General features: G+C 49.9%; 1 protein-coding gene across 2 annotated transcripts in view; it reads right to left on the bottom strand.

Annotated features, from left to right (window-relative positions):
* Positions 1–27,412, bottom strand: part of SFXN4 (sideroflexin 4) — a 214,338-nt gene that overhangs the window by 150,134 nt on the left and 36,792 nt on the right. For both annotated transcript variants that reach the window (XM_077257875.1, XM_077257876.1), the window contains exons 2-3: positions 27,127–27,192; positions 26,020–26,094 (exon numbers count right to left, since the gene is read on the bottom strand). In XM_077257875.1, coding sequence (XP_077113990.1) covers positions 26,020–26,094; positions 27,127–27,192 — 141 coding nt within the window. The remainder of the gene's footprint in view (positions 1–26,019; positions 26,095–27,126; positions 27,193–27,412) is intronic.

The following is a 27,412-nucleotide window of genomic DNA, read 5'->3' as shown; positions in this document are numbered from 1 at the left end:
GTGTCCTTGCTGGGACTATTGGTGCCTCTCTGATTAGTGTCCTCATTGCTGGGACTATTGGTGCCTCTCTGATCAGTGTCCTCATTGCTGGGACTATTGGTGCCTCTCTGATTAGTGTCCTCATTGCTGGGACTATTGGTGCCTCTCTGATTAGTGTCCTTGCTGGGACTATTGGTGCCTCTCTGATTAGTGTCCTTGCTGGGACTATTGGTGCCTATCTGATTAGTGTCCTCATTGCTGGGACTATTGGTGCCTCTCTGATTAGTGTCCTTGCTGGGACTATTGGTGCCTCTCTGATCAGTGTCCTCATTGCTGGGACTATTGGTGCCTGTTTGATTAGTGTCCTTGCTGGGACTATTGGTGCCTCTGATTAGTGTCCTTGCTGGGACTATTGGTGCCTCTCTGATTAGTGTCCTCATTGCTGGGACTATTGGTGCCTCTCTGATCAGTGTCCTCATTGCTGGGACTATTGGTGCCTCTCTGATCAGTGTCCTCATTGCTGGGACTATTGGTGCCTCTCTGATCAGTGTCCTCATTGCTGGGACTATTGGTGCCTCTCTGATCAGTGTCCTCATTGCTGGGACTATTGGCTGCCTCTCTGATTAGTGTCCTTGCTGGGACTATTGGTGCCTCTCTGATCAGTGTCCTCATTACTGGGACTATTGGTGCCTCTCTGATTAGTGTCCTCATTGCTGGGACTCTTGGCTGCCTCTCTGATTAGTGTCCTCATTGCTGGGACTATTGGTGCCTCTCTGATTAGTGTCCTCATTGCTGGGACTATTGGTGCCTCTCTGATTAGTGTCCTCATTGCTGGGACTATTGGTGCCTCTCTGATTAGTGTCCTCATTGCTGGGACTATTGGTGCCTCTCTGATTAGTGTCCTTGCTGGGACTATTGGTGCCTCTCTGATTAGTGTCCTCATTGCTGGGACTATTGGTGCCTCTCTGATTAGTGTCCTTGCTGGGACTATTGGTGCCTCTCTGATTAGTGTCCTCATTGCTGGGACTATTGGTGCCTCTCTGATTAGTGTCCTTGCTGGGACTATTGGTGCCTCTCTGATCAGTGTCCTCATTGCTGGGACTATTGGTGCCTCTCTGATCAGTGTCCTCATTGCTGGGACTATTGGTGCCTCTCTGATTAGTGTCCTTGCTGGGACTATTGGTGCCTCTCGGATTAGTGTCCTCATTGCTGGGACTATTGGTGCCTCTCTGATCAGTGTCCTCATTGCTGGGACTATTGGTGCCTCTCTGATCAGTGTCCTCATTGCTGGGACTATTGGTGCCTCTCTGATTAGTGTCCTCATTGCTGGGACTATTGGTGCCTCTCTGATTAGTGTCCTCATTGCTGGACTATTGGTGCCTCTCTGATTAGTGTCCTTGCTGGGACTATTGGTGCCTCTCTGATCAGTGTCCTCATTGCTGGGACTATTGGTGCCTCTCTGATCAGTGTCCTCATTGCTGGGACTATTGGTGCCTCTCTGATCAGTGTCCTCATTGCTGGGACTATTGGTGCCTCTCTGATCAGTGTCCTCATTGCTGGGACTATTGGCTGCCTCTCTGATTAGTGTCCTTGCTGGGACTATTGGTGCCTCTCTGATCAGTGTCCTCATTGCTGGGACTATTGGTGCCTCTCTGATTAGTGTCCTCATTGCTGGGACTATTGGTGCCTCTCTGATCAGTGTCCTCATTGCTGGGACTATTGGTGCCTCTCTGATTAGTGTCCTCATTGCTGGGACTATTGGTGCCTCTCTGATTAGTGTCCTCATTGCTGGGACTATTGGTGCCTCTCTGATCAGTGTCCTCATTGCTGGGACTATTGGTGCCTCTCTGATTAGTGTCCTCATTGCTGGGACTATTGGTGCCTCTCTGATTAGTGTCCTTTCTGGGACTATTGGTGCCTCTCTGATTAGTGTCCTTGCTGGGACTATTGGTGCCTCTCTGATTAGTGTCCTCATTGCTGGGACTATTGGTGCCTCTCTGATTAGTGTCCTTGCTGGGACTATTGGTGCCTCTCTGATCAGTGTCCTCATTGCTGGGACTATTGGTGCCTGTTTGATTAGTGTCCTTGCTGGGACTATTGGTGCCTCTGATTAGTGTCCTTGCTGGGACTATTGGTGCCTCTCTGATTAGTGTCCTCATTGCTGGGACTATTGGTGCCTCTCTGATCAGTGTCCTCATTGCTGGGACTATTGGTGCCTCTCTGATTAGTGTCCTTGCTGGGACTATTGGTGCCTCTCTGATTAGTGTCCTCATTGCTGGGACTATTGGTGCCTCTCTGATTAGTGTCCTTTCTGGGACTATTGGTGCCTCTCTGATTAGTGTCCTTGCTGGGACTATTGGTGCCTCTCTGATTAGTGTCCTCATTGCTGGGACTATTGGTGCCTCTCTGATTAGTGTCCTTGCTGGGACTATTGGTGCCTCTCTGATCAGTGTCCTCATTGCTGGGACTATTGGTGCCTGTTTGATTAGTGTCCTTGCTGGGACTATTGGTGCCTCTGATTAGTGTCCTTGCTGGGACTATTGGTGCCTCTCTGATTAGTGTCCTCATTGCTGGGACTATTGGTGCCTCTCTGATCAGTGTCCTCATTGCTGGGACTATTGGTGCCTCTCTGATTAGTGTCCTTGCTGGGACTATTGGTGCCTCTCTGATTAGTGTCCTCATTGCTGGGACTATTGGTGCCTCTCTGATTAGTGTCCTTGCTGGGACTATTGGTGCCTCTCTGATTAGTGTCCTTGCTGGGACTATTGGTGCCTCTCTGATTAGTGTCCTCATTGCTGGGACTATTGGTGCCTCTCTGATTAGTGTCCTTGCTGGGACTATTGGTGCCTCTCTAATCAGTGTCCTCATTGCTGGGACTATTGGTGCCTGTTTCATTAGTGTCCTTGCTGGGACTATTGGTGCCTCTGATTAGTGTCCTTGCTGGGACTATTGGTGCCTCTCTGATTAGTGTCCTCATTGCTGGGACTATTGGTGCCTCTCTGATCAGTGTCCTCATTGCTGGGACTATTGGTGCCTCTCTGATCAGTGTCCTCATTGCTGGGACTATTGGTGCCTCTCTGATTAGTGTCCTCATTACTGGGACTATTGGTGCCTCTCTGATCAGTGTCCTCATTGCTGGGACTATTGGTGCCTCTCTGATTAGTGTCCTCATTGCTGGGACTATTGGTGCCTCTCTGATTAGTGTCCTTGCTGGGACTATTGGTGCCTCTCTGATTAGTGTCCTTGCTGGGACTATTGGTGCCTCTCTGATTAGTGTCCTCATTGCTGGGACTATTGGTGCCTCTCTGATCAGTGTCCTCATTGCTGGGACTATTGGTGCCTCTCTGATTAGTGTCCTCATTGCTGGGACTATTGGTGCCTCTCTGATCAGTGTCCTCATTGCTGGGACTATTGGTGCCTCTCTGATTAGTGTCCTCATTGCTGGGACTATTGGTGCCTCTCTGATTAGTGTCCTTGCTGGGACTATTGGTGCCTCTCTGATTAGTGTCCTCATTGCTGGGACTATTGGTGCCTCTCTGATTAGTGTCCTCATTGCTGGGACTATTGGTGCCTCTCTGATCAGTGTCCTCATTGCTGGGACTATTGGTGCCTCTCTGATTAGTGTCCTCATTGCTGGGACTATTGGTGCCTCTCTGATTAGTGTCCTTGCTGGGACTATTGGTGCCTCTCTGATTAGTGTCCTTGCTGGGACTATTGGTGCCTCTCTGATTAGTGTCCTCATTGCTGGGACTATTGGTGCCTCTCTGATTAGTGTCCTTGCTGGGACTATTGGTGCCTCTCTGATCAGTGTCCTCATTGCTGGGACTATTGGTGCCTGTTTCATTAGTGTCCTTGCTGGGACTATTGGTGCCTCTGATTAGTGTCCTTGCTGGGACTATTGGTGCCTCTCTGATTAGTGTCCTCATTGCTGGGACTATTGGTGCCTCTCTGATCAGTGTCCTCATTGCTGGGACTATTGGTGCCTCTCTGATCAGTGTCCTCATTGCTGGGACTATTGGTGCCTCTCTGATCAGTGTCCTCATTGCTGGGACTATTGGTGCCTCTCTGATCAGTGTCCTCATTGCTGGGACTATTGGCTGCCTCTCTGATTAGTGTCCTTGCTGGGACTATTGGTGCCTCTCTGATCAGTGTCCTCATTGCTGGGACTATTGGTGCCTCTCTGATTAGTGTCCTCATTGCTGGGACTATTGGTGCCTCTCTGATCAGTGTCCTCATTGCTGGGACTATTGGTGCCTCTCTGATTAGTGTCCTCATTGCTGGGACTATTGGTGCCTCTCTGATTAGTGTCCTTGCTGGGACTATTGGTGCCTCTCTGATTAGTGTCCTCATTGCTGGGACTATTGGTGCCTCTCTGATCAGTGTCCTCATTGCTGGGACTATTGGTGCCTCTCTGATTAGTGTCCTCATTGCTGGGACTATTGGTGCCTCTCTGATTAGTGTCCTTGCTGGGACTATTGGTGCCTCTCTGATTAGTGTCCTTGCTGGGACTATTGGTGCCTCTCTGATTAGTGTCCTCATTGCTGGGACTATTGGTGCCTCTCTGATTAGTGTCCTTGCTGGGACTATTGGTGCCTCTCTGATCAGTGTCCTCATTGCTGGGACTATTGGTGCCTGTTTGATTAGTGTCCTTGCTGGGACTATTGGTGCCTCTCTGATTAGTGTCCTCATTGCTGGAACTATTGGTGCCTCTCTGATCAGTGTCCTCATTGCTGGGACTATTGGTGCCTCTCTGATCAGTGTCCTCATTGCTGGGACTATTGGTGCCTCTCTGATCAGTGTCCTTGCTGGGACTATTGGTGCCTCTCTGATTAGTGTCCTTGCTGGGACTATTGGTGCCTCTCTGATTAGTGTCCTCATTGCTGGGACTATTGGTGCCTCTCTGATCAGTGTCCTCATTGCTGGGACTATTGGTGCCTCTCTGATCAGTGTCCTCATTGCTGGGACTATTGGTGCCTCTCTGATTAGTGTCCTTGCTGGGACTATTGGTGCCTCTCTGATTAGTGTCCTTGCTGGGACTATTGGTGCCTCTCTGATTAGTGTCCTCATTGCTGGGACTATTGGTGCCTCTCTGATTAGTGTCCTTGCTGGGACTAATGGTGCCTCTCTGATCAGTGTCCTCATTGCTGGGACTATTGGTGCCTGTTTGATTAGTGTCCTTGCTGGGACTATTGGTGCCTCTGATTAGTGTCCTTGCTGGGACTATTGGTGCCTCTCTGATTAGTGTCCTCATTGCTGGGACTATTGGTGCCTCTCTGATCAGTGTCCTCATTGCTGGGACTATTGGTGCCTCTCTGATCAGTGTCCTCATTGCTGGGACTATTGGTGCCTCTCTGATCAGTGTCCTCATTGTTGGGACTATTGGTGCCTCTCTGATCAGTGTCCTCATTGCTGGGACTATTGGCTGCCTCTCTGATTAGTGTCCTTGCTGGGACTATTGGTGCCTCTCTGATCAGTGTCCTCATTGCTGGGACTATTGGTGCCTCTCTGATTAGTGTCCTCATTGCTGGGACTATTGGTGCCTCTCTGATCAGTGTCCTCATTGCTGGGACTATTGGTGCCTCTCTGATCAGTGTCCTCATTGCTGGGACTATTGGTGCCTCTCTGATTAGTGTCCTCATTGCTGGGACTATTGGTGCCTCTCTGATTAGTGTCCTCATTGCTGGGACTATTGGTGCCTCTCTGATCAGTGTCCTTGCTGGGACTATTGGTGCCTCTCTGATTAGTGTCCTCATTGCTGGGACTATTGGTGCCTCTCTGATTAGTGTCCTCATTGCTGGGACTATTGGTGCCTCTCTGATCAGTGTCCTTGCTGGGACTATTGGTGCCTCTCTGATTAGTGTCCTCATTGCTGGGACTATTGGTGCCTCTCTGATTAGTGTCCTCATTGCTGGGACTATTGGTGCCTCTCTGATCAGTGTCCTCATTGCTGGGACTATTGGTGCCTCTCTGATTAGTGTCCTCATTGCTGGGACTATTGGTGCCTCTCTGATTAGTGTCCTTGCTGGGACTATTGGTGCCTCTCTGATTAGTGTCCTCATTGCTGGGACTATTGGTGCCTCTCTGATTAGTGTCCTCATTGCTGGGACTATTGGTGCCTCTCTGATTAGTGTCCTCATTGCTGGGACTATTGGTGCCTCTCTGATTAGTGTCCTCTTTGCTGGGACTATTGGTGCCTCTCTGATTAGTGTCCTCATTGCTGGGACTATTGGTGCCTCTCTGATTAGTGTCCTCATTGCTGGGACTATTGGTGCCTCTCTGATTAGTGTCCTCATTGCTGGGACTATTGGTGCCTCTCTGATTAGTGTCCTCATTGCTGGGACTATTGGTGCCTCTCTGATTAGTGTACTTGCTGGTACTATTGGTGCCTCTCTGATTAGTGTCCTCATTGCTGGGACTATTGGTGCCTCTCTGATTAGTGTCCTTGCTGGGACTATTGGTGCCTCTCTGATCAGTGTCCTCATTGCTGGGACTATTGGTGCCTCTCTGATTAGTGTCCTCATTGCTGGGACTATTGGTGCCTCTCTGATTAGTGTCCTCATTGCTGGGACTATTGGTGCCTCTCTGATTAGTGTCCTCATTGCTGGGACTATTGGTGCCTCTCTGATTAGTGTCCTCATTGCTGGGACTATTGGTGCCTCTATGATTAGTGTCCTCATTGCTGGGACTATTGGTGCCTCTCTGATTAGTGTCCTCATTGCTGGGACTATTGGTGCCTCTCTGATTAGTGTCCTCATTGCTGGGACTATTGGTGCCTCTCGGATTAGTGTCCTTGCTGGGACTTTTGGTGCCTCTCTGATTAGTGTCCTCATTGCTGGGACTATTGGTGCCTCTCTGATTAGTGTCCTTGCTGGGACTATTGGTGCCTCTCTGATTAGTGTCCTCATTGCTGGGACTATTGGTGCCTCTCTGATTAGTGTCCTCATTGCTGGGACTATTGGTGCCTCTCTGATTAGTGTCCTTGAGGGGACTATTGGTGCCTCTCTGATTAGTGTCCTCATTGCTGGGACTATTGGTGCCTCTCTGATTAGTGTCCTCATTGCTGGGACTATTGGTGCCTCTCTGATTAGTGTCCTCATTGCTGGACTATTGGTGCCTCTCTGATTAGTGTCCTTGCTGGGACTATTGGTGCCTCTCTGATTAGTGTCCTCATTGCTGGGACTATTGGTGCCTCTCTGATTAGTGTCCTCATTGCTGGGACTATTGGTGCCTCTCTGATTAGTGTCCTCATTGCTGGGACTATTGGTGCCTCTCTGATTAGTGTCCTTGCTGGGACTATTGGTGCCTCTCTGATTAGTGTCCTTGCTGGGACTATTGGTGCCTCTCTGATTAGTGTCCTTGCTGGGACTATTGGTGCCTCTCTGATTAGTGTCCTCATTGCTGGGACTATTGGTGCCTCTCTGATTAGTGTCCTTGCTGGGACTATTGGTGCCTCTCTGATCAGTGTCCTCATTGCTGGGACTATTGGTGCCTCTTTGATTAGTGTCCTTGCTGGGACTATTGGTGCCTCTGATTAGTGTCCTTGCTGGGACTATTGGTGCCTCTCTGATTAGTGTCCTCATTGCTGGGACTATTGGTGCCTCTCTGATCAGTGTCCTCATTGCTGGGACTATTGGTGCCTCTCTGATCAGTGTCCTCATTGCTGGGACTATTGGTGCCTCTCTGATCAGTGTCCTCATTGCTGGGACTATTAGCTGCCTCTCTGATTAGTGTCCTTGCTTGGACTATTGGTGCCTCTCTGATCAGTGTCCTCATTGCTGGGACTATTGGTGCCTCTCTGATTAGTGTCCTCATTGCTGGGACTATTGGTGCCTCTCTGATCAGTGTCCTCATTGCTGGGACTATTGGTGCCTCTCTGATTAGTGTCCTCATTGCTGGGACTATTGGTGCCTCTCTGATTAGTGTCCTCATTGCTGGGACTATTGGTGCCTCTCTGATCAGTGTCCTTGCTGGGACTATTGGTGCCTCTCTGATTAGTGTCCTCATTGCTGGGACTATTGTTGCCTCTCTGATTAGTGTCCTCATTGCTGGGACTATTGGTGCCTCTCTGATCAGTGTCCTTGCTGGGACTATTGGTGCCTCTCTGATTAGTGTCCTCATTGCTGGGACTATTGGTGCCTCTCTGATTAGTGTCCTCATTGCTGGGACTATTGGTGCCTCTCTGATCAGTGTCCTTGCTGGGACTATTGGTGCCTCTCTGATTAGTGTCCTCATTGCTGGGACTATTGGTGCCTCTCTGATTAGTGTCCTCATTGCTGGGACTATTGGTGCCTCTCTGATCAGTGTCCTCATTGCTGGGACTATTGGTGCCTCTCTGATTAGTGTCCTCATTGCTGGGACTATTGGTGCCTCTCTGATTAGTGTCCTTGCTGGGACTATTGGTGCCTCTCTGATTAGGGTCCTCATTGCTGGGACTATTGGTGCCTCTCTGATTAGTGTCCTCATTGCTGGGACTATTGGTGCCTCTCTGATTAGTGTCCTCATTGCTGGGACTATTGGTGCCTCTCTGATTAGTGTACTTGCTGGTACTATTGGTGCCTCTCTGATTAGTGTCCTCATTGCTGGGACTATTGGTGCCTCTCTGATTAGTGTCCTCATTGCTGGGACTATTGGTGCCTCTCTGATTAGTGTCCTTGCTGGGACTATTGGTGCCTCTCTGATTAGTGTCCTCATTGCTGGGACTATTGGTGCCTCTCTGATCAGTGTCCTCATTGCTGGGACTATTGGTGCCTCTCTGATTAGTGTCCTCATTGCTGGGACTATTGGTGCCTCTCTGATTAGTGTCCTTGCTGGGACTATTGGTGCCTCTCTGATTAGTGTCCTTGCTGGGACTATTGGTGCCTCTCTGATTAGTGTCCTCATTGCTGGGACTATTGGTGCCTCTCTGATTAGTGTCCTTGCTGGGACTATTGGTGCCTCTCTGATCAGTGTCCTCATTGCTGGGACTATTGGTGCCTGTTTGATTAGTGTCCTTGCTGGGACTATTGGTGCCTCTGATTATTGTCCTTGCTGGGACTATTGGTGCCTCTCTGATTAGTGTCCTCATTGCTGGGACTATTGGTGCCTCTCTGATCAGTGTCCTCATTGCTGGGACTATTGGTGCCTCTCTGATCAGTGTCCTCATTGCTGGGACTATTGGTGCCTCTCTGATCAGTGTCCTCATTGCTGGGACTATTGGTGCCTCTCTGATCAGTGTCCTCATTGCTGGGACTATTGGCTGCCTCTCTGATTAGTGTCCTTGCTGGGACTATTGGTGCCTCTCTGATCAGTGTCCTCATTGCTGGGACTATTGGTGCCTCTCTGATTAGTGTCCTCATTGCTGGGACTCTTGGCTGCCTCTCTGATTAGTGTCCTCATTGCTGGGACTATTGGTGCCTCTCTGATTAGTGTCCTCATTGCTGGGACTATTGGTGCCTCTCTGATTAGTGTCCTCATTGCTGGGACTATTGGTGCCTCTCTGATTAGTGTCCTCATTGCTGGGACTATTGGTGCCTCTCTGATTAGTGTCCTTGCTGGGACTATTGGTGCCTCTCTGATTAGTGTCCTCATTGCTGGGACTATTGGTGCCTCTCTGATTAGTGTCCTTGCTGGGACTATTGGTGCCTCTCTGATTAGTGTCCTCATTGCTGGGACTATTGGTGCCTCTCTGATTAGTGTCCTTGCTGGGACTATTGGTGCCTCTCTGATCAGTGTCCTCATTGCTGGGACTATTGGTGCCTCTCTGATCAGTGTCCTCATTGCTGGGACTATTGGTGCCTCTCTGATTAGTGTCCTTGCTGGGACTATTGGTGCCTCTCGGATTAGTGTCCTCATTGCTGGGACTATTGGTGCCTCTCTGATTAGTGTCCTCATTGCTGGGACTATTGGTGCCTCTCTGATTAGTGTCCTCATTGCTGGACTATTGGTGCCTCTGATTAGTGTCCTTGCTGGGACTATTGGTGCCTCTCTGATTAGTGTCCTCATTGCTGGGACTATTGGTGCCTCTCTGATCAGTGTCCTCATTGCTGGGACTATTGGTGCCTCTCTGATCAGTGTCCTCATTGCTGGGACTATTGGTGCCTCTCTGATCAGTGTCCTCATTGCTGGGACTATTGGTGCCTCTCTGATCAGTGTCCTCATTGCTGGGACTATTGGCTGCCTCTCTGATTAGTGTCCTTGCTGGGACTATTGGTGCCTCTCTGATCAGTGTCCTCATTGCTGGGACTATTGGTGCCTCTCTGATTAGTGTCCTCATTGCTGGGACTATTGGTGCCTCTCTGATCAGTGTCCTCATTGCTGGGACTATTGGTGCCTCTCTGATTAGTGTCCTCATTGCTGGGACTATTGGTGCCTCTCTGATTAGTGTCCTCATTGCTGGGACTATTGGTGCCTCTCTGATTAGTGTCCTCATTGCTGGGACTATTGGTGCCTCTCTGATTAGTGTCCTTGCTGGGACTATTGGTGCCTCTCTGATTAGTGTCCTCATTGCTGGGACTATTGGTGCCTCTCTGATTAGTGTCCTTGCTGGGACTATTGGTGCCTCTCTGATTAGTGTCCTCATTGCTGGGACTATTGGTGCCTCTCTGATTAGTGTCCTTGCTGGGACTATTGGTGCCTCTCTGATCAGTGTCCTCATTGCTGGGACTATTGGTGCCTCTCTGATCAGTGTCCTCATTGCTGGGACTATTGGTGCCTCTCTGATTAGTGTCCTTGCTGGGACTATTGGTGCCTCTCGGATTAGTGTCCTCATTGCTGGGACTATTGGTGCCTCTCTGATTAGTGTCCTCATTGCTGGGACTATTGGTGCCTCTCTGATTAGTGTCCTCATTGCTGGGACTATTGGTGCCTCTCTGATTAGTGTCCTCATTGCTGGGACTATTGGTGCCTCTCTGATTAGTGTCCTCATTGCTGGGACTATTGGTGCCTCTCTGATCAGTGTCCTCATTGCTGGGACTATTGGTGCCTCTCTGATTAGTGTCCTTGCTGGGACTATTGGTGCCTCTCTGATTAGTGTCCTCATTGTTGGGACTATTGGTGCCTCTCTGATCAGTGTCCTCATTGCTGGGACTATTGGTGCCTCTCTGATTAGTGTCCTTGCTGGGACTATTGGTGCCTCTGATTAGTGTCCTCATTGCTGGGACTATTGGTGCCTCTCTGATTAGTGTCCTCATTGCTGGGACTATTGGTGCCTCTCTGATTAGTGTCCTCATTGCTGGGACTATTGGTGCCTCTCTGATTAGTGTCCTCATTGCTGGGACTATTGGTGCCTCTCTGATTAGTGTCCTCATTGCTGGGACTATTGGTGCCTCTCTGATTAGTGTCCTCATTGCTGGGACTATTGGTGCCTCTCTGATTAGTGTCCTTGCTGGGACTATTGGTGCCTCTCTGATTAGTGTCCTCATTGCTGGGACTATTGGTGCCTCTCTGATTAGTGTCCTTGCTGGGACTATTGGTGCCTCTCTGATTAGTGTCCTCATTGCTGGGACTATTGGTGCCTCTCTGATTAGTGTCCTTGCTGGGACTATTGGTGCCTCTGATTAGTGTCCTTGCTGGGACTATTGGTGCCTCTCTGATCAGTGTCCTCATTGCTGGGACTATTGTTGCCTCTCTGATTAGTGTCCTTGCTGGGACTATTGGTGCCTCTCTGATCAGTGTCCTCATTGCTGGGACTATTGGTGCCTCTGATTAGTGTCCTTGCTGGGACTATTGGCTGCCTCTCTGATCAGTGTCCTCATTGCTGGGACTATTGGTGCCTCTCTGATTAGTGTCCTTGCTGGGACTATTGGTGCCTCTCTGATTAGTGTCCTCATTGCTGGGACTCTTGGTGCCTCTCTGATTAGTGTCCTCATTGCTGGGACTATTGGTGCCTCTCTGATTAGTGTCCTTGCTGGGACTATTGGTGCCTCTCTGATTAGTGTCCTCATTGCTGGGACTATTGGTGCCTCTCTGATCAGTGTCCTCATTGCTGGGACTATTGGTGCCTCTCTGATTAGTGTCCTTGCTGGGACTATTGGTGCCTCTCTGATTAGTGTCCTCATTGCTGGGACTATTGGTGCCTCTCTGATCAGTGTCCTCATTGCTGGGACTATTGGTGCCTCTCTGATCAGTGTCCTCATTGCTGGGACTATTGGTGCCTCTCTGATTAGTGTCCTCATTGCTGGGACTATTGGTGCCTCTCTGATTAGTGTCCTCATTGCTGGGACTATTGGTGCCTCTCTGATTAGTGTCCTCATTGCTGGGACTATTGGTGCCTCTCTGATCAGTGTCCTCATTGCTGGGTCTATTGGTGCCTCTCTGATCAGTGTCCTTGCTGGGACTATTGGTGCCTCTCTGATTAGTGTCCTCATTGCTGGGACTATTGGTGCCTCTCTGATCAGTGTCCTCATTGCTGGGACTATTGGTGCCTCTCTGATTAGTGTCCTCATTGCTGGGACTATTGGTGCCTCTCTGATCAGTGTCCTCATTGCTGGGACTATTGGTGCCTCTCTGATTAGTGTCCTCATTGCTGGGACTATTGGTGCCTCTCTGATTAGTGTCCTCATTGCTGGGACTATTGGTGCCTCTCTGATCAGTGTCCTTGCTGGGACTATTGGTGCCTCTCTGATTAGTGTCCTCATTGCTGGGACTATTGGTGCCTCTCTGATTAGTGTCCTCATTGCTGGGACTATTGGTGCCTCTCTGATCAGTGTCCTCATTGCTGGGACTATTGGTGCCTCTCTGATTAGTGTCCTCATTGCTGGGACTATTGGTGCCTCTCTGATTAGTGTCCTCATTGCTGGGACTATTGGTGCCTCTCTGATTAGTGTCCTCATTGCTGGGACTATTGGTGCCTCTCTGATTAGTGTCCTCATTGCTGGGACTATTGGTGCCTCTCTGATTAGTGTCCTCATTGCTGGGACTATTGGTGCCTCTCTGATTAGTGTCCTCATTGCTGGGACTATTGGTGCCTCTCTGATCAGTGTCCTCATTGCTGGGACTATTGGTGCCTCTCTGATTAGTGTCCTCATTGCTGGGACTCTTGGCTGCCTCTCTGATTAGTGTCCTCATTGCTGGGACTATTGGTGCCTCTCTGATTAGTGTCCTCATTGCTGGGACTATTGGTGCCTCTCTGATTAGTGTCCTCATTGCTGGGACTATTGGTGCCTCTCTGATTAGTGTCCTCATTGCTGGGACTATTGGTGCCTCTCTGATTAGTGTCCTCATTGCTGGGACTATTGGTGCCTCTCTGATTAGTGTCCTCATTGCTGGGACTATTGGTGCCTCTCTAATTAGTGTCCTCATTGCTGGGACTATTGGTGCCTCTCTGATTAGTGTACTTGCTGGTACTATTGGTGCCTCTCTGATTAGTGTCCTCATTGCTGGGACTATTGGTGCCTCTCGGATTAGTGTCCTTGCTGGGACTTTTGGTGCCTCTCTGATTAGTGTCCTCATTGCTGGGACTATTGGTGCCTCTCTGATTAGTGTCCTCATTGCTGGGACTATTGGTGCCTCTCTGATTAGTGTCCTTGCTGGGACTATTGGTGCCTCTCTGATTAGTGTCCTCATTGCTGGGACTATTGTTGCCTCTCTGATTAGTGTCCTCATTGCTGGGACTACTGGTGCCTCTCTAATTAGTGTCCTCATTGCTGGGACTATTGGTGCCTCTCTGATTAGTGTCCTTGCTGGGACTATTGGTGCCTCTCTGATCAGTGTCCTCATTGCTGGGACTATTGGTGCCTCTCTGATTAGTGTCCTTGCTGGGACTATTGGTGCCTCTCTGATTAGTGTCCTCATTGCTGGGACTATTGGTGCCTCTCTGATCAGTGTCCTCATTGCTGGGACTATTGGTGCCTCTCTGATTAGTGTCCTTGCTGGGACTATTGGTGCCTCTCTGATTAGTGTCCTTGCTGGGACTATTGGTGCCTCTCTGATTAGTGTCCTTGCTGGGACTATTGGTGCCTCTCTGATTAGTGTCCTCATTGCTGGGACTATTGGTGCCTCTCTGATTAGTGTCCTTGCTGGGACTATTGGCTGCCTCTCTGATCAGTGTCCTCATTGCTGGGACTATTGGTGCCTCTCTGATTAGTGTCCTCATTGCTGGGACTATTGGTGCCTCTCTGATTAGTGTCCTCATTGCTGGGACTATTGGTGCCTCTCTGATTAGTGTCCTTGCTGGGACTATTGGTGCCTCTCTGATTAGTGTCCTCATTGCTGGGACTCTTGGTGCCTCTCTGATTAGTGTCCTCATTGCTGGGACTATTGGTGCCTCTCTGATTAGTGTCCTTGCTGGGACTATTGGTGCCTCTCTGATTAGTGTCCTCATTGCTGGGACTATTGGTGCCTCTCTGATTAGTGTCCTCATTGCTGGGACTATTGGTTCCTCTGATTAGTTTCCTCATTGCTGGGACTATTGGTGCCTCTCTGATTAGTGTCCTCATTGCTGGGACTATTGGTGCCTCTCTGATTAGTGTCCTCATTGCTGGGACTATTGGTGCCTCTCTGATTAGTGTCCTCATTGCTGGGACTATTGGTGCCTCTCTGATTAGTGTCCTCATTGCTGGGACTATTGGTGCCTCTCTGATTAGTGTCCTCATTGCTGGGACTATTGGTGCCTCTCTGATTAGTGTCCTCATTGCTGGGACTATTGGTGCCTCTCTGATTAGTGTCCTCATTGCTGGGACTATTGGTGCCTCTCTGATTAGTGTCCTCATTGCTGGGACTCTTGGCTGCCTCTCTGATTAGTGTCCTCATTGCTGGGACTATTGGTGCCTCTCTGATTAGTGTCCTCATTGCTGGGACTATTGGTGCCTCTCTGATTAGTGTCCTCATTGCTGGGACTATTGGTGCCTCTCTGATTAGTGTACTTGCTGGTACTATTGGTGCCTCTCTGATTAGTATCCTCATTGCTGGGACTATTGGTGCGTCTCTGATTAGTGTCCTCATTGCTGGGACTATTGGTGCCTCTCTGATTAGTGTCCTCATTGCTGGGACTATTGGTGCCTCTCTGATTAGTGTCCTCATTGCTGGGACTATTGGTGCCTCTCTGATTAGTGTCCTCATTGCTGGGACTATTGGTGCCTCTCTGATTAGTGTCCTCATTGCTGGGACTCTTGGCTGCCTCTCTGATTAGTGTCCTCATTGCTGGGACTATTGGTGCCTCTCTGATTAGTGTCCTCATTGCTGGGACTATTGGTGCCTCTCTGATTAGTGTCCTCATTGCTGGGACTATTGGTGCCTCTCTGATTAGTGTCCTTGCTGGGACTATTGGTGCCTCTCTGATTAGTGTCCTCATTGCTGGGACTATTGGTGCCTCTCTGATTAGTGTCCTTGCTGGGACTATTGGTGCCTCTCTGATCAGTGTCCTCATTGCTGGGACTATTGGTGCCTCTCTGATCAGTGTCCTCATTGCTGGGACTATTGGTGCCTCTCTGATTAGTGTCCTTGCTGGGACTATTGGTGCCTCTCGGATTAGTGTCCTCATTGCTGGGACTATTGGTGCCTCTCTGATTAGTGTCCTCATTGCTGGGACTATTGGTGCCTCTCTGATTAGTGTCCTCATTGCTGGGACTATTGGTGCCTCTCTGATTAGTGTCCTCATTGCTGGGACTATCGGTGCCTCTCTGATTAGTGTCCTCATTGCTGGGACTATTGGTGCCTCTCTGATTAGTGTCCTTGCTGGGACTATTGGTGCCTCTCTGATTAGTGTCCTTGCTGGGACTATTGGTGCCTCTCTGATTAGTGTCCTCATTGCTGGGACTATTGGTGCCTCTCTGATTAGTGTCCTTGCTGGGACTATTGGTGCCTCTCTGATTAGTGTCCTTGCTGGGACTATTGGTGCCTCTCTGATTAGTGTCCTCATTGCTGGAACTATTGGTGCCTCTCTGATTAGTGTCCTTGCTGGGACTATTGGTGCCTCTGATTAGTGTCCTTGCTGGGACTATTGGTGCCTCTCTCATCAGTGTCCTCATTGCTGGGACTATTGGTGCCTCTCTGATTAGTGTCCTTGCTGGGACTATTGGTGCCTCTCTGATCAGTGTCCTCATTGCTGGGACTATTGGTGCCTCTGATTAGTGTCCTTGCTGGGACTATTGGCTGCCTCTCTGATCAGTGTCCTCATTGCTGGGACTATTGGTGCCTCTCTGATTAGTGTCCTTGCTGGGACTATTGGTGCCTCTCTGATTAGTGTCCTCATTGCTGGGACTCTTGGTGCCTCTCTGATTAGTGTCCTCATTGCTGGGACTATTGGCTGCCTCTGATTAGTGTCCTCATTGATGGGACTATTGGTGCCTCTCTGATTAGTGTCCTTGCTGGGACTATTGGCTGCCTCTCTGATAAGTGTCCTCATTGCTGGGACTATTGGTGCCTCTCTGATTAGTGTCCTTGCTGGGACTATTGGTGCCTCTCTGATTAGTGTCCTCATTGCTGGGACTATTGGTGCCTCTCTGATCAGTGTCCTCATTGCTGGGACTATTGGCTGCCTCTGATTAGTGTCCTCATTGATGGGACTATTGGTGCCTCTCTGATTAGTGTCCTTGCTGGGACTATTGGTGCCTCTCTGATCAGTGTCCTCATTGCTGGGACTATTGGTGCCTCTCTGATCAGTGTCCTCATTGCTGGGACTATTGGTGCCTCTCTGATCAGTGTCCTCATTGCTGGGACTATTGGTGCCTCTCTGATTAGTGTCCTCATTGCTGGGACTATTGGTGCCTCTCTGATCAGTGTCCTCATTGCTGGGACTATTGGTGCCTCTCTGATCAGTGTCCTCATTGCTGGGACTATTGGTGCCTCTCTGATCAGTGTCCTCATTGCTGGGACTATTGGTGCCTCTCTGATTAGTGTCCTCATTGCTGGGACTATTGGTGCCTCTCGGATTAGTGTCCTCATTGCTGGGACTATTGGTGCCTCTCTGATTAGTGTCCTCATTGCTGGGACTATTGGTGCCTCTCTGATTAGTGTCCTCATTGCTGGGACTATTGGTGCCTCTCTGATTAGTGTCCTCATTGCTGGGACTATTGGTGCCTCCCTGATTAGTGTCCTTGCTGGGACTATTGGTGCCTCTCTGATTAGTGTCTGTGCTGGGACTATTGGTGCCTCTCTGATTAGTGTCCTTGCTGGGACTATTGGTGCCTCTCTGATTAGTGTCCTCATTGCTGGGACTATTGGTGCCTCTCTGATTAGTGTCCTCATTGCTGGGACTATTGGTGCCTCTCTGATTAGTGTCCTCATTGCTGGTACTATTGGTGCCTCTCTGATCAGTGTCCTCATTGCTGGGACTATTGGTGCCTCTCTGATTAGTGTCCTTGCTGGGACTATTGGTGCCTCTCTGATTAGTGTCCTCATTGCTGGGACTATTGGTGCCTCTCTGATTAGTGTCCTTGCTGGGACTATTGGTGCCTCTCTGATTAGTGTCCTCATTGCTGGGACTATTGGTGCCTCTCTGATTAGTGTCCTCATTGCTGGGACTATTGGTGCCTCTCTGATTAGTGTCCTCATTGCTGGGACTATCGGTGCCTCTCTGATTAGTGTCCTCATTGCTGGGACTATTGGTGCCTCTCTGATTAGTGTCCTCATTGCTGGGACTATTGGTGCCTCTCTGATTAGTGTCCTTGCTGGGACTATTGGTGCCTCTCTGATTAGTGTCCGTGCTGGGACTATTGGTGCCTCTCTGATTAGTGTCCTTGCTGGGACTATTGGTGCCTCTCTGATCAGTGTCCTCATTGCTGGGACTATTGGTGCCTCTCTGATTAGTGTCCTCATTGCTGGGACTATTGGTGCCTCTCTGATTAGTGTCCTCATTGCTGGGACTATTGGTGCCTCCCTGATTAGTGACCTCATTGCTGGGACTATTGGTGCCTCTCGGATTAGTGTCCTTGCTGGGACTTTTGGTGCCTCTCTGATTAGTGTCCTCATTGCTGGGACTATTGGTGCCTCTCTGATTAGTGTCCTCATTGCTGGGACTATTGGTGCCTCTCTGATTAGTGTCCTTGCTGGGACTATTGGTGCCTCTCTGATTAGTGTCCGTGCTGGGACTATTGGTGCCTCTCTGATTAGTGTCCTTGCTGGGACTATTGGTGCCTCTCTGATTAGTGTCCTCATTGCTGGGACTATTGGTGCCTCTCTGATTAGTGTCCTTGCTGGGACTATTGGTGCCTCTCTGATCAGTGTCCTCATTGCTGGGACTATTGGTGCCTCTCTGATTAGTGTCCTCATTGCTGGGACTATTGGTGCCTCTCTGATTAGTGTCCTCATTGCTGGGACTATTGGTGCCTCTCTGATTAGTGTCCTCATTGCTGGGACTATTGGTGCCTCTCTGATTAGTGTCCTTGCTGGGACTATTGGTGCCTCTCTGATTAGTGTCCTCATTGCTGGGACTATTGGTGCCTCTCTGATTAGTGTCCTCATTGCTGGGACTATTGGTGCCTCTCTGATTAGTGTCCTCATTGCTGGGACTATTGGTGCCTCTCTGATTAGTGTCCTTGCTGGGACTATTGGTGCCTCTCTGATCAGTGTCCTCATTGCTGGGACTATTGGTGCCTCTCTGATTAGTGTCCTTGCTGGGACTATTGGTGCCTCTCGGATTAGTGTCCTCATTGCTGGGACTGTTGGTGCCTCTCTGATTAGTGTCCTCATTGCTGGGACTATTGGTGCCTCTCTGATTAGAGTCCTCATTGCTGGACTATTGGTGCCTCTCTGATTAGTGTCCTCATTGCTGGGACTATTGGTGCCTCTCTGATTAGTGTCCTTGCTGGGACTATTGGTGCCTCTCTGATTAGTGTCCTTGCTGGGACTATTGGTGCCTCTCTGATTAGTGTCCTCATTGCTGGGACTATTGGTGCCTCTCTGATTAGTGTCCTTGCTGGGACTATTGGCTGCCTCTCTGATCAGTGTCCTCATTGCTGGGACTATTGGTGCCTCTTTGATTAGTGTCCTTGCTGGGACTATTGGTGCCTCTGATTAGTGTCCTTGCTGGGACTATTGGTGCCTCTCTGATTAGTGTCCTCATTGCTGGGACTATTGGTGCCTCTCTGATTAGTGTCCTTGCTGGGACTATTGGTGCCTCTCGGATTAGTGTCCTTGCTGGGACTTTTGGTGCCTCTCTGATTAGTGTCCTCATTGCTGGGACTATTGGTGCCTCTCTGATTAGTGTCCTTGCTGGGACTATTGGTGCCTCTCTGATTAGTGTCCTCATTGCTGGGACTATTGGTGCCTCTCTGATTAGTGTCCTCATTGCTGGGACTATTGGTGCCTCTCTGATTAGTGTCCTCATTGCTGGGACTATTGGTGCCTCTCTGATTAGTGTCCTTGCTGGGACTATTGGTGCCTCTCTGATTAGTGTCCTCATTGCTGGGACTATTGGTGCCTCTCTGATTAGTGTCCTCATTGCTGGGACTATTGGTGCCTCTCTGATTAGTGTCCTCATTGCTGGGACTATTGGTGCCTCTCTGATTAGTGTCCTTGCTGGGACTATTGGTGCCTCTCTGATCAGTGTCCTCATTGCTGGGACTATTGGTGCCTCTCTGATTAGTGTCCTTGCTGGGACTATTGGTGCCTCTCGGATTAGTGTCCTCATTGCTGGGACTGTTGGTGCCTCTCTGATCAGTGTCCTCATTGCTGGGACTATTGGTGCCTCTCTGATTAGTGTCCTTGCTGGGACTATTGGTGCCTCTCTGATTAGTGTCCTTGCTGGGACTATTGGTGCCTCTCTGATTAGTGTCCTCATTGCTGGGACTATTGGTGCCTCTCTGATTAGTGTCCTTGCTGGGACTATTGGTGCCTCTCTGATTAGTGTCCTTGCTGGGACTATTGGTGCCTCTCTGATTAGTGTCCTCATTGCTGGGACTATTGGTGCCTCTCTGATTAGTGTCCTTGCTGGGACTATTGGTGCCTCTCTGATTAGTGTCCTCATTGCTGGGACTCTTGGTGCCTCTCTGATTAGTGTCCTCATTGCTGGGACTATTGGTGCCTCTCTGATTAGTGTCCTTGCTGGGACTATTGGTGCCTCTCTGATTAGTGTCCTCATTGCTGGGACTATTGGTGCCTCTCTGATTAGTGTCCTTATTGCTGGGACTATTGGTGCCTCTGATTAGTGTCCTCATTGCTGGGACTATTGGTGCCTCTCTGATTAGTGTCCTCATTGCTGGGACTATTGGTGCCTCTCTGATTAGTGTCCTCATTGCTGGGACTATTGGTGCCTCTCTGATTAGTGTCCTCATTGCTGGGACTATTGGTGCCTCTCTGGTTAGTGTCCTCATTGCTGGGACTATTGGTGCCTCTGATTAGTGTCCTCATTGCTGGGACTATTGGTGCCTCTCTGATTAGTGTCCTCATTGCTGGGACTATTGGTGCCTCTCTGATTAGTGTCCTCATTGCTGGGACTATTGGTGCCTCTCTGATTAGTGTCCTCATTGCTGGGACTATTGGTGCCTCTCTGATTAGTGTCCTCATTGCTGGGACTATTGGTGCCTCTCTGATTAGTGTCCTCATTGCTGGGACTATTGGTGCCTCTCTGATTAGTGTCCTCATTGCTGGGACTATTGGTGCCTCTCTGATTAGTGTCCTCATTGCTGGGACTATTGGTGCCTCTCTGATTAGTGTCCTCATTGCTGGGACTATTGGTGCCTCTCTGATTAGTGTCCTCATTGCTGGGACTATTGGTGCCTCTCTGATTAGTGTCCTCATTGCTGGGACTATTGGTGCCTCTCTGATTAGTGTCCTCATTGCTGGGACTCTTGGCTGCCTCTCTGATTAGTGTCCTCATTGCTGGGACTATTGGTGCCTCTCTGATTAGTGTCCTCATTGCTGGTACTATTGGTGCCTCTCTGATTAGTGTCCTCATTGCTGGGACTATTGGTGCCTCTCTGATTAGTGTCCTCATTGCTGGGACTATTGGTGCCTCTCTGATTAGTGTCCTTGCTGGGACTATTGGTGCCTCTCTGATTAGTGTCCTCATTGCTGGGACTATTGGTGCCTCTCTGATTAGTGTCCTTGCTGGGACTATTGGTGCCTCTCTGATTAGTGTCCTCATTGCTGGGACTATTGGTGCCTCTCTGATTAGTGTCCTTGCTGGGACTATTGGTGCCTCTCTGATTAGTGTCCTCATTGCTGGGACTATTGGTGCCTCTCTGATTAGTGTCCTTGCTGGGACTATTGGTGCCTCTCTGATCAGTGTCCTCATTGCTTGGACTATTGGTGCCTCTCTGATCAGTGTCCTCATTGCTGGGACTATTGGTGCCTCTCTGATTAGTGTCCTCATTGCTGGGACTATTGGTGCCTCTCTGATTAGTGTCCTCATTGCTGGGACTATTGGTGCCTCTCTGATTAGTGTCCTCATTGCTGGGACTATTGGTGCCTCTCTGGTTAGTGTCCTCATTGCTGGGACTATTGGTGCCTCTCTGATTAGTGTCCTCATTGCTGGGACTATTGGTGCCTCTCTGATTAGTGTCCTCATTGCTGGGACTATTGGTGCCTCTCTGATTAGTGTCCTCATTGCTGGGACTATTGGTGCCTCTCTGATTAGTGTCCTCATTGCTGGGACTATTGGTGCCTCTCTGATTAGTGTCCTCATTGCTGGGACTATTGGTGCCTCTCTGATTAGTGTCCTCATTGCTGGGACTATTGGTGCCTCTCTGATTAGTGTCCTCATTGCTGGGACTATTGGTGCCTCTCTGATTAGTGTACTTGCTGGTACTATTGGTGCCTCTCTGATTAGTGTCCTCATTGCTGGGACTATTGCTGCCTCTCTGATTAGTGTCCTCATTGCTGGGACTATTGGTGCCTCTCTGATTAGTGTCCTCATTGCTGGGACTATTGGTGCCTCTCTGATTAGTGTCCTCATTGCTGGGACTATTGGTGCCTCTCTGATTAGTGTCCTCATTGCTGGGACTATTGGTGCCTCTCTGATTAGTGTCCTTGCTGGGACTATTGGTGCCTCTCTGATTAGTGTCCTCATTGCTGGGACTATTGGTGCCTCTCTGATTAGTGTCCTTGCTGGGACTATTGGTGCCTCTCTGATTAGTGTCCTCATTGCTGGGACTATTGGTGCCTCTCTGATTAGTGTGCTTGCTGGGACTATTGGTGCCTCTCTGATTAGTGTCCTCATTGCTGGGACTATTGGTGCCTCTCTGATTAGTGTCCTTGCTGGGACTATTGGTGCCTCTCTGATCAGTGTCCTCATTGCTTGGACTATTGGTGCCTCTCTGATCAGTGTCCTCATTGCTGGGACTATTGGTGCCTCTCTGATTAGTGTCCTTGCTGGGACTATTGGTGCCTCTCGGATTAGTGTCCTCATTGCTGGGACTATTGGTGCCTCTCTGATTAGTGTCCTCATTGCTGGGACTATTGGTGCCTCTCTGATTAGTGTCCTCATTGCTGGGACTATTGGTGCCTCTCTGATTAGTGTCCTCATTGCTGGGACTATCGGTGCCTCTCTGATTAGTGTCCTCATTGCTGGGACTATTGGTGCCTCTCTGATTAGTGTCCTTGCTGGGACTATTGGTGCCTCTCGGATTAGTGTCCTCATTGCTGGGACTATTGGTGCCTCTCTGATTAGTGTCCTCATTGCTGGGACTATTGGTGCCTCTCTGATTAGTGTCCTCATTGCTGGGACTATTGGTGCCTCTCTGATTAGTGTCCTCATTGCTGGGACTATCGGTGCCTCTCTGATTAGTGTCCTCATTGCTGGGACTATTGGTGCCTCTCTGATTAGTGTCCTTGCTGGGACTATTGGTGCCTCTCTGATTAGTGTCCTTGCTGGGACTATTGGTGCCTCTCTGATTAGTGTCCTTGCTGGGACTATTGGTGCCTCTCTGATCAGTGTCCTCATTGCTGGGACTATTGGTGCCTCTCTGATCAGTGTCCTCATTGCTGGGACTATTGGTGCCTCTCTGATCAGTGTCCTCATTGTTGGGACTATTGGTGCCTCTCTGATCAGTGTCCTCATTGCTGGGACTATTGGTGCCTCTCTGATCAGTGTCCTCATTGCTGGGACTATTGGTGCCTCTCTGATTAGTGTCCTCATTGCTGGGACTATTGGTGCCTCTCTGATCAGTGTCCTCATTGCTGGGACTATTGGTGCCTCTCTGATTAGTGTCCTCATTGTTGGGACTATTGGTGCCTCTCTGATCAGTGTCCTCATTGCTGGGACTATTGGTGCCTCTCTGATTAGTGTCCTTGCTGGGACTATTGGTGCCTCTCTGATTAGTGTCCTTGCTGGGACTATTGGTGCCTCTCTGATTAGTGTCCTTGCTGGGACTATTGGTGCCTCTCTGATCAGTGTCCTCATTGCTGGGACTATTGGTGCCTCTCTGATCAGTGTCCTCATTGCTGGGACTATTGGTGCCTCTCTGATCAGTGTCCTCATTGTTGGGACTATTGGTGCCTCTCTGATCAGTGTCCTCATTGCTGGGATGTCAGGTCAGGTGGGCGTCTCACGGGTTTGCAGTTGTGCCTTTGGATGATGGATTGATAAGGGGTCTGTTGGGAGGTTGGGCTTTTCTTTTTTAATAACCTACCCGTGCTTTACTTTCCTATCCGTGAGCTGCCTGGTGGACTCCTCGTCTGACCACTGTTCTCACACAGACCTGAGGCCGCTGTAGTTCTGCGGAGGACACTTCCCACCCAGGTGGACTCCATGTCCCACAGGGAGCTGAACACTAATGCCCCTCGCAATTGTCAAATTGAGATCTTGTAAATAATTAGAGAATCTCGGGTCATTTCCTTTACACTTGTTACTTGGCGTTAGATCAAAGAATCTCCCAATACAGTAGATCTTAGGCTAGTTTCACACTAGCATTAACTGCAATACGTCGCAAATGCGTCGTTTTGCCGAAAATACGCATCCAGCAAAAGTTCTTGCTGGATACGTTTTTTCGTCATAGACTAACATTAGCGACGCATTTGCGACGCATTGCAAAACGTCGCGTCCGTTTTGCGACGCTTGGGCGTGTGGTAGCGGACCGTCGGGAGAAAAAAACGTTACATGTAACGTTTTTTGCTCCCGACGGTCCGCTTTTTCCGACCGCGCATGCGCGGCCGGAACTGCGCCCCCACCTCCCCGCACTTCCCCGCACCTCACAATGGGGCAGCGGATGCGTGGGAAAAATGCATCCGCTGCCCCCGTTGTGCGGCGGAGACCACGCTAGCGTCGGGAACGGCGGCCCAACGCACAGCGACGGGTTGTTCCCGACGCTAGTGTGAAAGTAGCCTAAGGGTATGTGCACTGCGGTCCGCAGCTGCGGTTTCCCACGCATTCACAGTACCATGTAAAGCTATGGGAAATGAAATCCTCAGTGCACACGCTGCAGAAAAAAACGTGCGGAAACACAGCGGTTCATATTCCGCAGCATGTCAATTCTTTGTGCGGAATCCGCAGCGGTTTTTCACCTGCTCCAATAGGAAACTGCAGGTGAAAACCCGCAGCGGAAACCGCAATAAAAACCGTGATAAATCTGCAGTAAAAACCGCTGCGGAAAATTCCACAATTGAATCCGCAGCGTGTGCACATGGCCTGAAGCTTCCTGCACACGTCCTGATGATTCCTGTACTGGTGAGATGCATGGGCCATACGTAGGCGACATCCGTGTGTCCGCGGTCCACGTCCATGTGACACATACCAGGGCCTGGGAAAAGAAGTACACCCATCATTGTCGCCTGCTCTCCCCGTGGCCACAATGATGGGCACCGCCTGTGTAAAGGAACAAATGTGACAACCAGAAGGAGAGCCGATGGCTGATGGCAATAATCTGGGACAATACCCCAGAAGGTTCCCAGGCCAGTAATAACAGCTCACAGATGTTTGCTTAGTAACCCCAGGAAAAAAAAATGAAGGGTCAGCCTATAACTTCAAACCAGCAAAGGCTTAAAGGGAACCTGTCACCGGAATTTGGCGGGTCCGGTTTTTGGTCTTATGGGCGGGGTTTTCGGGTGTTTGATTCACCCTTTCCTTACCCGCTGGCTGCATGCTGGCCGCAATATTGGATTGAAGTTCATTCTCTGTCCTCCGTAGTACACACCAATCTTGCCTTGCGCACGCGCAGTATCCTTTGCCCAACTGCGGGCAAAGCCGAAAACCATTAGTGCGCATGCGCCGGCGAACTATGTCCCAGAACACAGCAAAATACTTCCGGGACATAGTGCGGCGGCGCACGCGCACTAATGCTTTTCGCCTTTGCCCGCAGTTGGGCAAAGGATACTGCGCGTGCGCAAGGCAAGATTGGTGTGTACTACGGAGGACAGAGAATGAACTTCAATCCAATATTGCGGCCAGCATGCAGCCAGCGGGTAAGGAAAGGGTGAATCAAACACCCGAAAACCCCACCCATATGACCGCAAACTTGTACTGCCAAATTCAGGTGACAGGTTCCCTTTAACAGAGAGCTGTGGGTTGATATGAGCAGCCTGGGAAGAGGTCAGAGATATTGCCCCAATCCCCCAACATCAGCCCTCAGCAGCCCCAGAGATGGGGATTCCAGAAGATGCACCAATTCTGGCTCTTCGCCCGGTTCTTCCAACTTGCCCTATAGCGGTGGCAAGTGGGGTAATAGGGTTGGGATTGATGTCACCTTTGCATTGTCAGGTGACATCAAGCCCAGGAGTTAGTAATGAGCCACTGAGCCAACGCGCTTCCCTATACATAGTACACAGCTACTGTAACCACTGAGCAACTATGCTGCCCTATATGTAGTACAGTGCTAACTACTGAGCCACCCTGCTGCCCTATATGTAGTACAATGCTAATCACTGAGCCACTGTGCTGACCTACATGTAGTACAGTGCTAACGACTAAGCCACAGGGCTGCCCTACATACAGTACAGTGCTAACCACTGAGCCACAGGGTTGCACAATATGTAGTACAGTACTAACCACTGAGCAACCGTGCTGCCCTATGGGTGTGCATGTCTGCATTTGCGGTCCTTAAAAAGCGGACCACATACGGACAGAAAAAAAACACGTGTGAAGAAGGCCTAACTTTGTGGGTGTAACATGAAAAAAATGTGGAAAAGTTCACAGGGTATGAAGACTTTTGCAAGGCACTGCATATATACTACACAGTACCGCTGCTTTACCTCATTTTCCTGATCTTTGCCTTTATTTCTCGACTCAAGAGACTGCACCAAAGATTTCGCCTTCTTGATTTCTGCCTGAATGAAAACATTGTTGTAGGTCAACTATTCACAGCTAGGAGTGGCCTCAGCTGCAGAAATCCAACCTGCGGTCTCCACCTCTCATTGCCTGGCTCCTTCCGCTTGTCACAACTATTTCCCTCCACTGCCACAAACACTGCCGCCACCTTCCTGCTCCCGTCACATCTACTGCTGACCGCTCTCTCTTCCTACATCCATTGTTGCCATCTCCCTCCTGTCACTACAGCTTCATACTCCTCATCCACTTCTGCTTTCTTCCTACCACCACCTCCACTGTCGCCACCTCAACCATCCAACCACCTCCACTGTCGCCACCTCAACCATCTCACCATCTCCACCTCAACCATCCAACCACCTCAACCATCTCACCATCTCCACCTCAACCATCCAACCACCTCCACTGTTGCCACCTCAACCATCTCCACTGCTGCCACCTCAACCATCCAACCACCTCCACTGTCGCCACCTCAACCATCTCACCATCTCCACTGCTGCCACCTTCACCATCCCACCACCTCCACTGCTGCCACATCAACCATCCAACCACCTCCACTGCTGCCGCCTTCATGATCCCACCACCTCCACTGCTGCCACATCAACCATCCAACCACCTCCACTGCTGCCGCCTTCATGATCCCACCACCTCCACTGCTGCCACATCAACCATCCAACCACCTCCACTGTTGCCACCTCAACCATCTCACCATCTCCACTGCTGCCATCTTCACCATACCAACACCTCCACTGCTGCCACATCAACCATCCAACCACCTCCACTGCTGCCACCTTCATGATCCCACCACCTCCACTGTCACCACATCAACCATCCAACCACCTCCACTGTCGCCACCTCAACCATCTCACCATCTCCACTGCTGCCACCTTCACCATCCCACCACCTCCACTGCTGCCACATCAACCATCCCACCACCTCCACTTCTGCCTCTTCTCCCCTCCCACCACCTCCACTCTCCTTTCCCGCCACCTCCACTGCTGCCACCTTCCTATTGTCCAGTACTTGGCACTTACATCAGAAGCCAGTAATTGGCTGGGGTCCAAGACATCGTGCCAGTGGGCATGTCTCTGTAGAAAAGACTGAAAAGCAGAGCAGTCATCAATGATCACATAACAGGGTCACAGCACAAAAACACGACTATGAGAAAAAAAAATAAGACTTAAAACTCAGAAGATGCAATAACAAACTGCTACAGACGAAGAAGAACAGGTAAAAAGCGGAGGCAATGATCACTGCGGGGTATAATATGAGGGTAGTGATTACAGGGGGTATAATGTGGGGGTCAGTGATCACTGTGGG

This window comes from Ranitomeya variabilis, chromosome 4, assembly GCF_051348905.1.
Source record: "Ranitomeya variabilis isolate aRanVar5 chromosome 4, aRanVar5.hap1, whole genome shotgun sequence".
Classification (NCBI taxonomy): domain Eukaryota; kingdom Metazoa; phylum Chordata; class Amphibia; order Anura; family Dendrobatidae; genus Ranitomeya; species Ranitomeya variabilis.
Note: the sequence above shows the minus strand (reverse complement) of the source record. Positions and strands in the feature narration are given on the sequence as shown.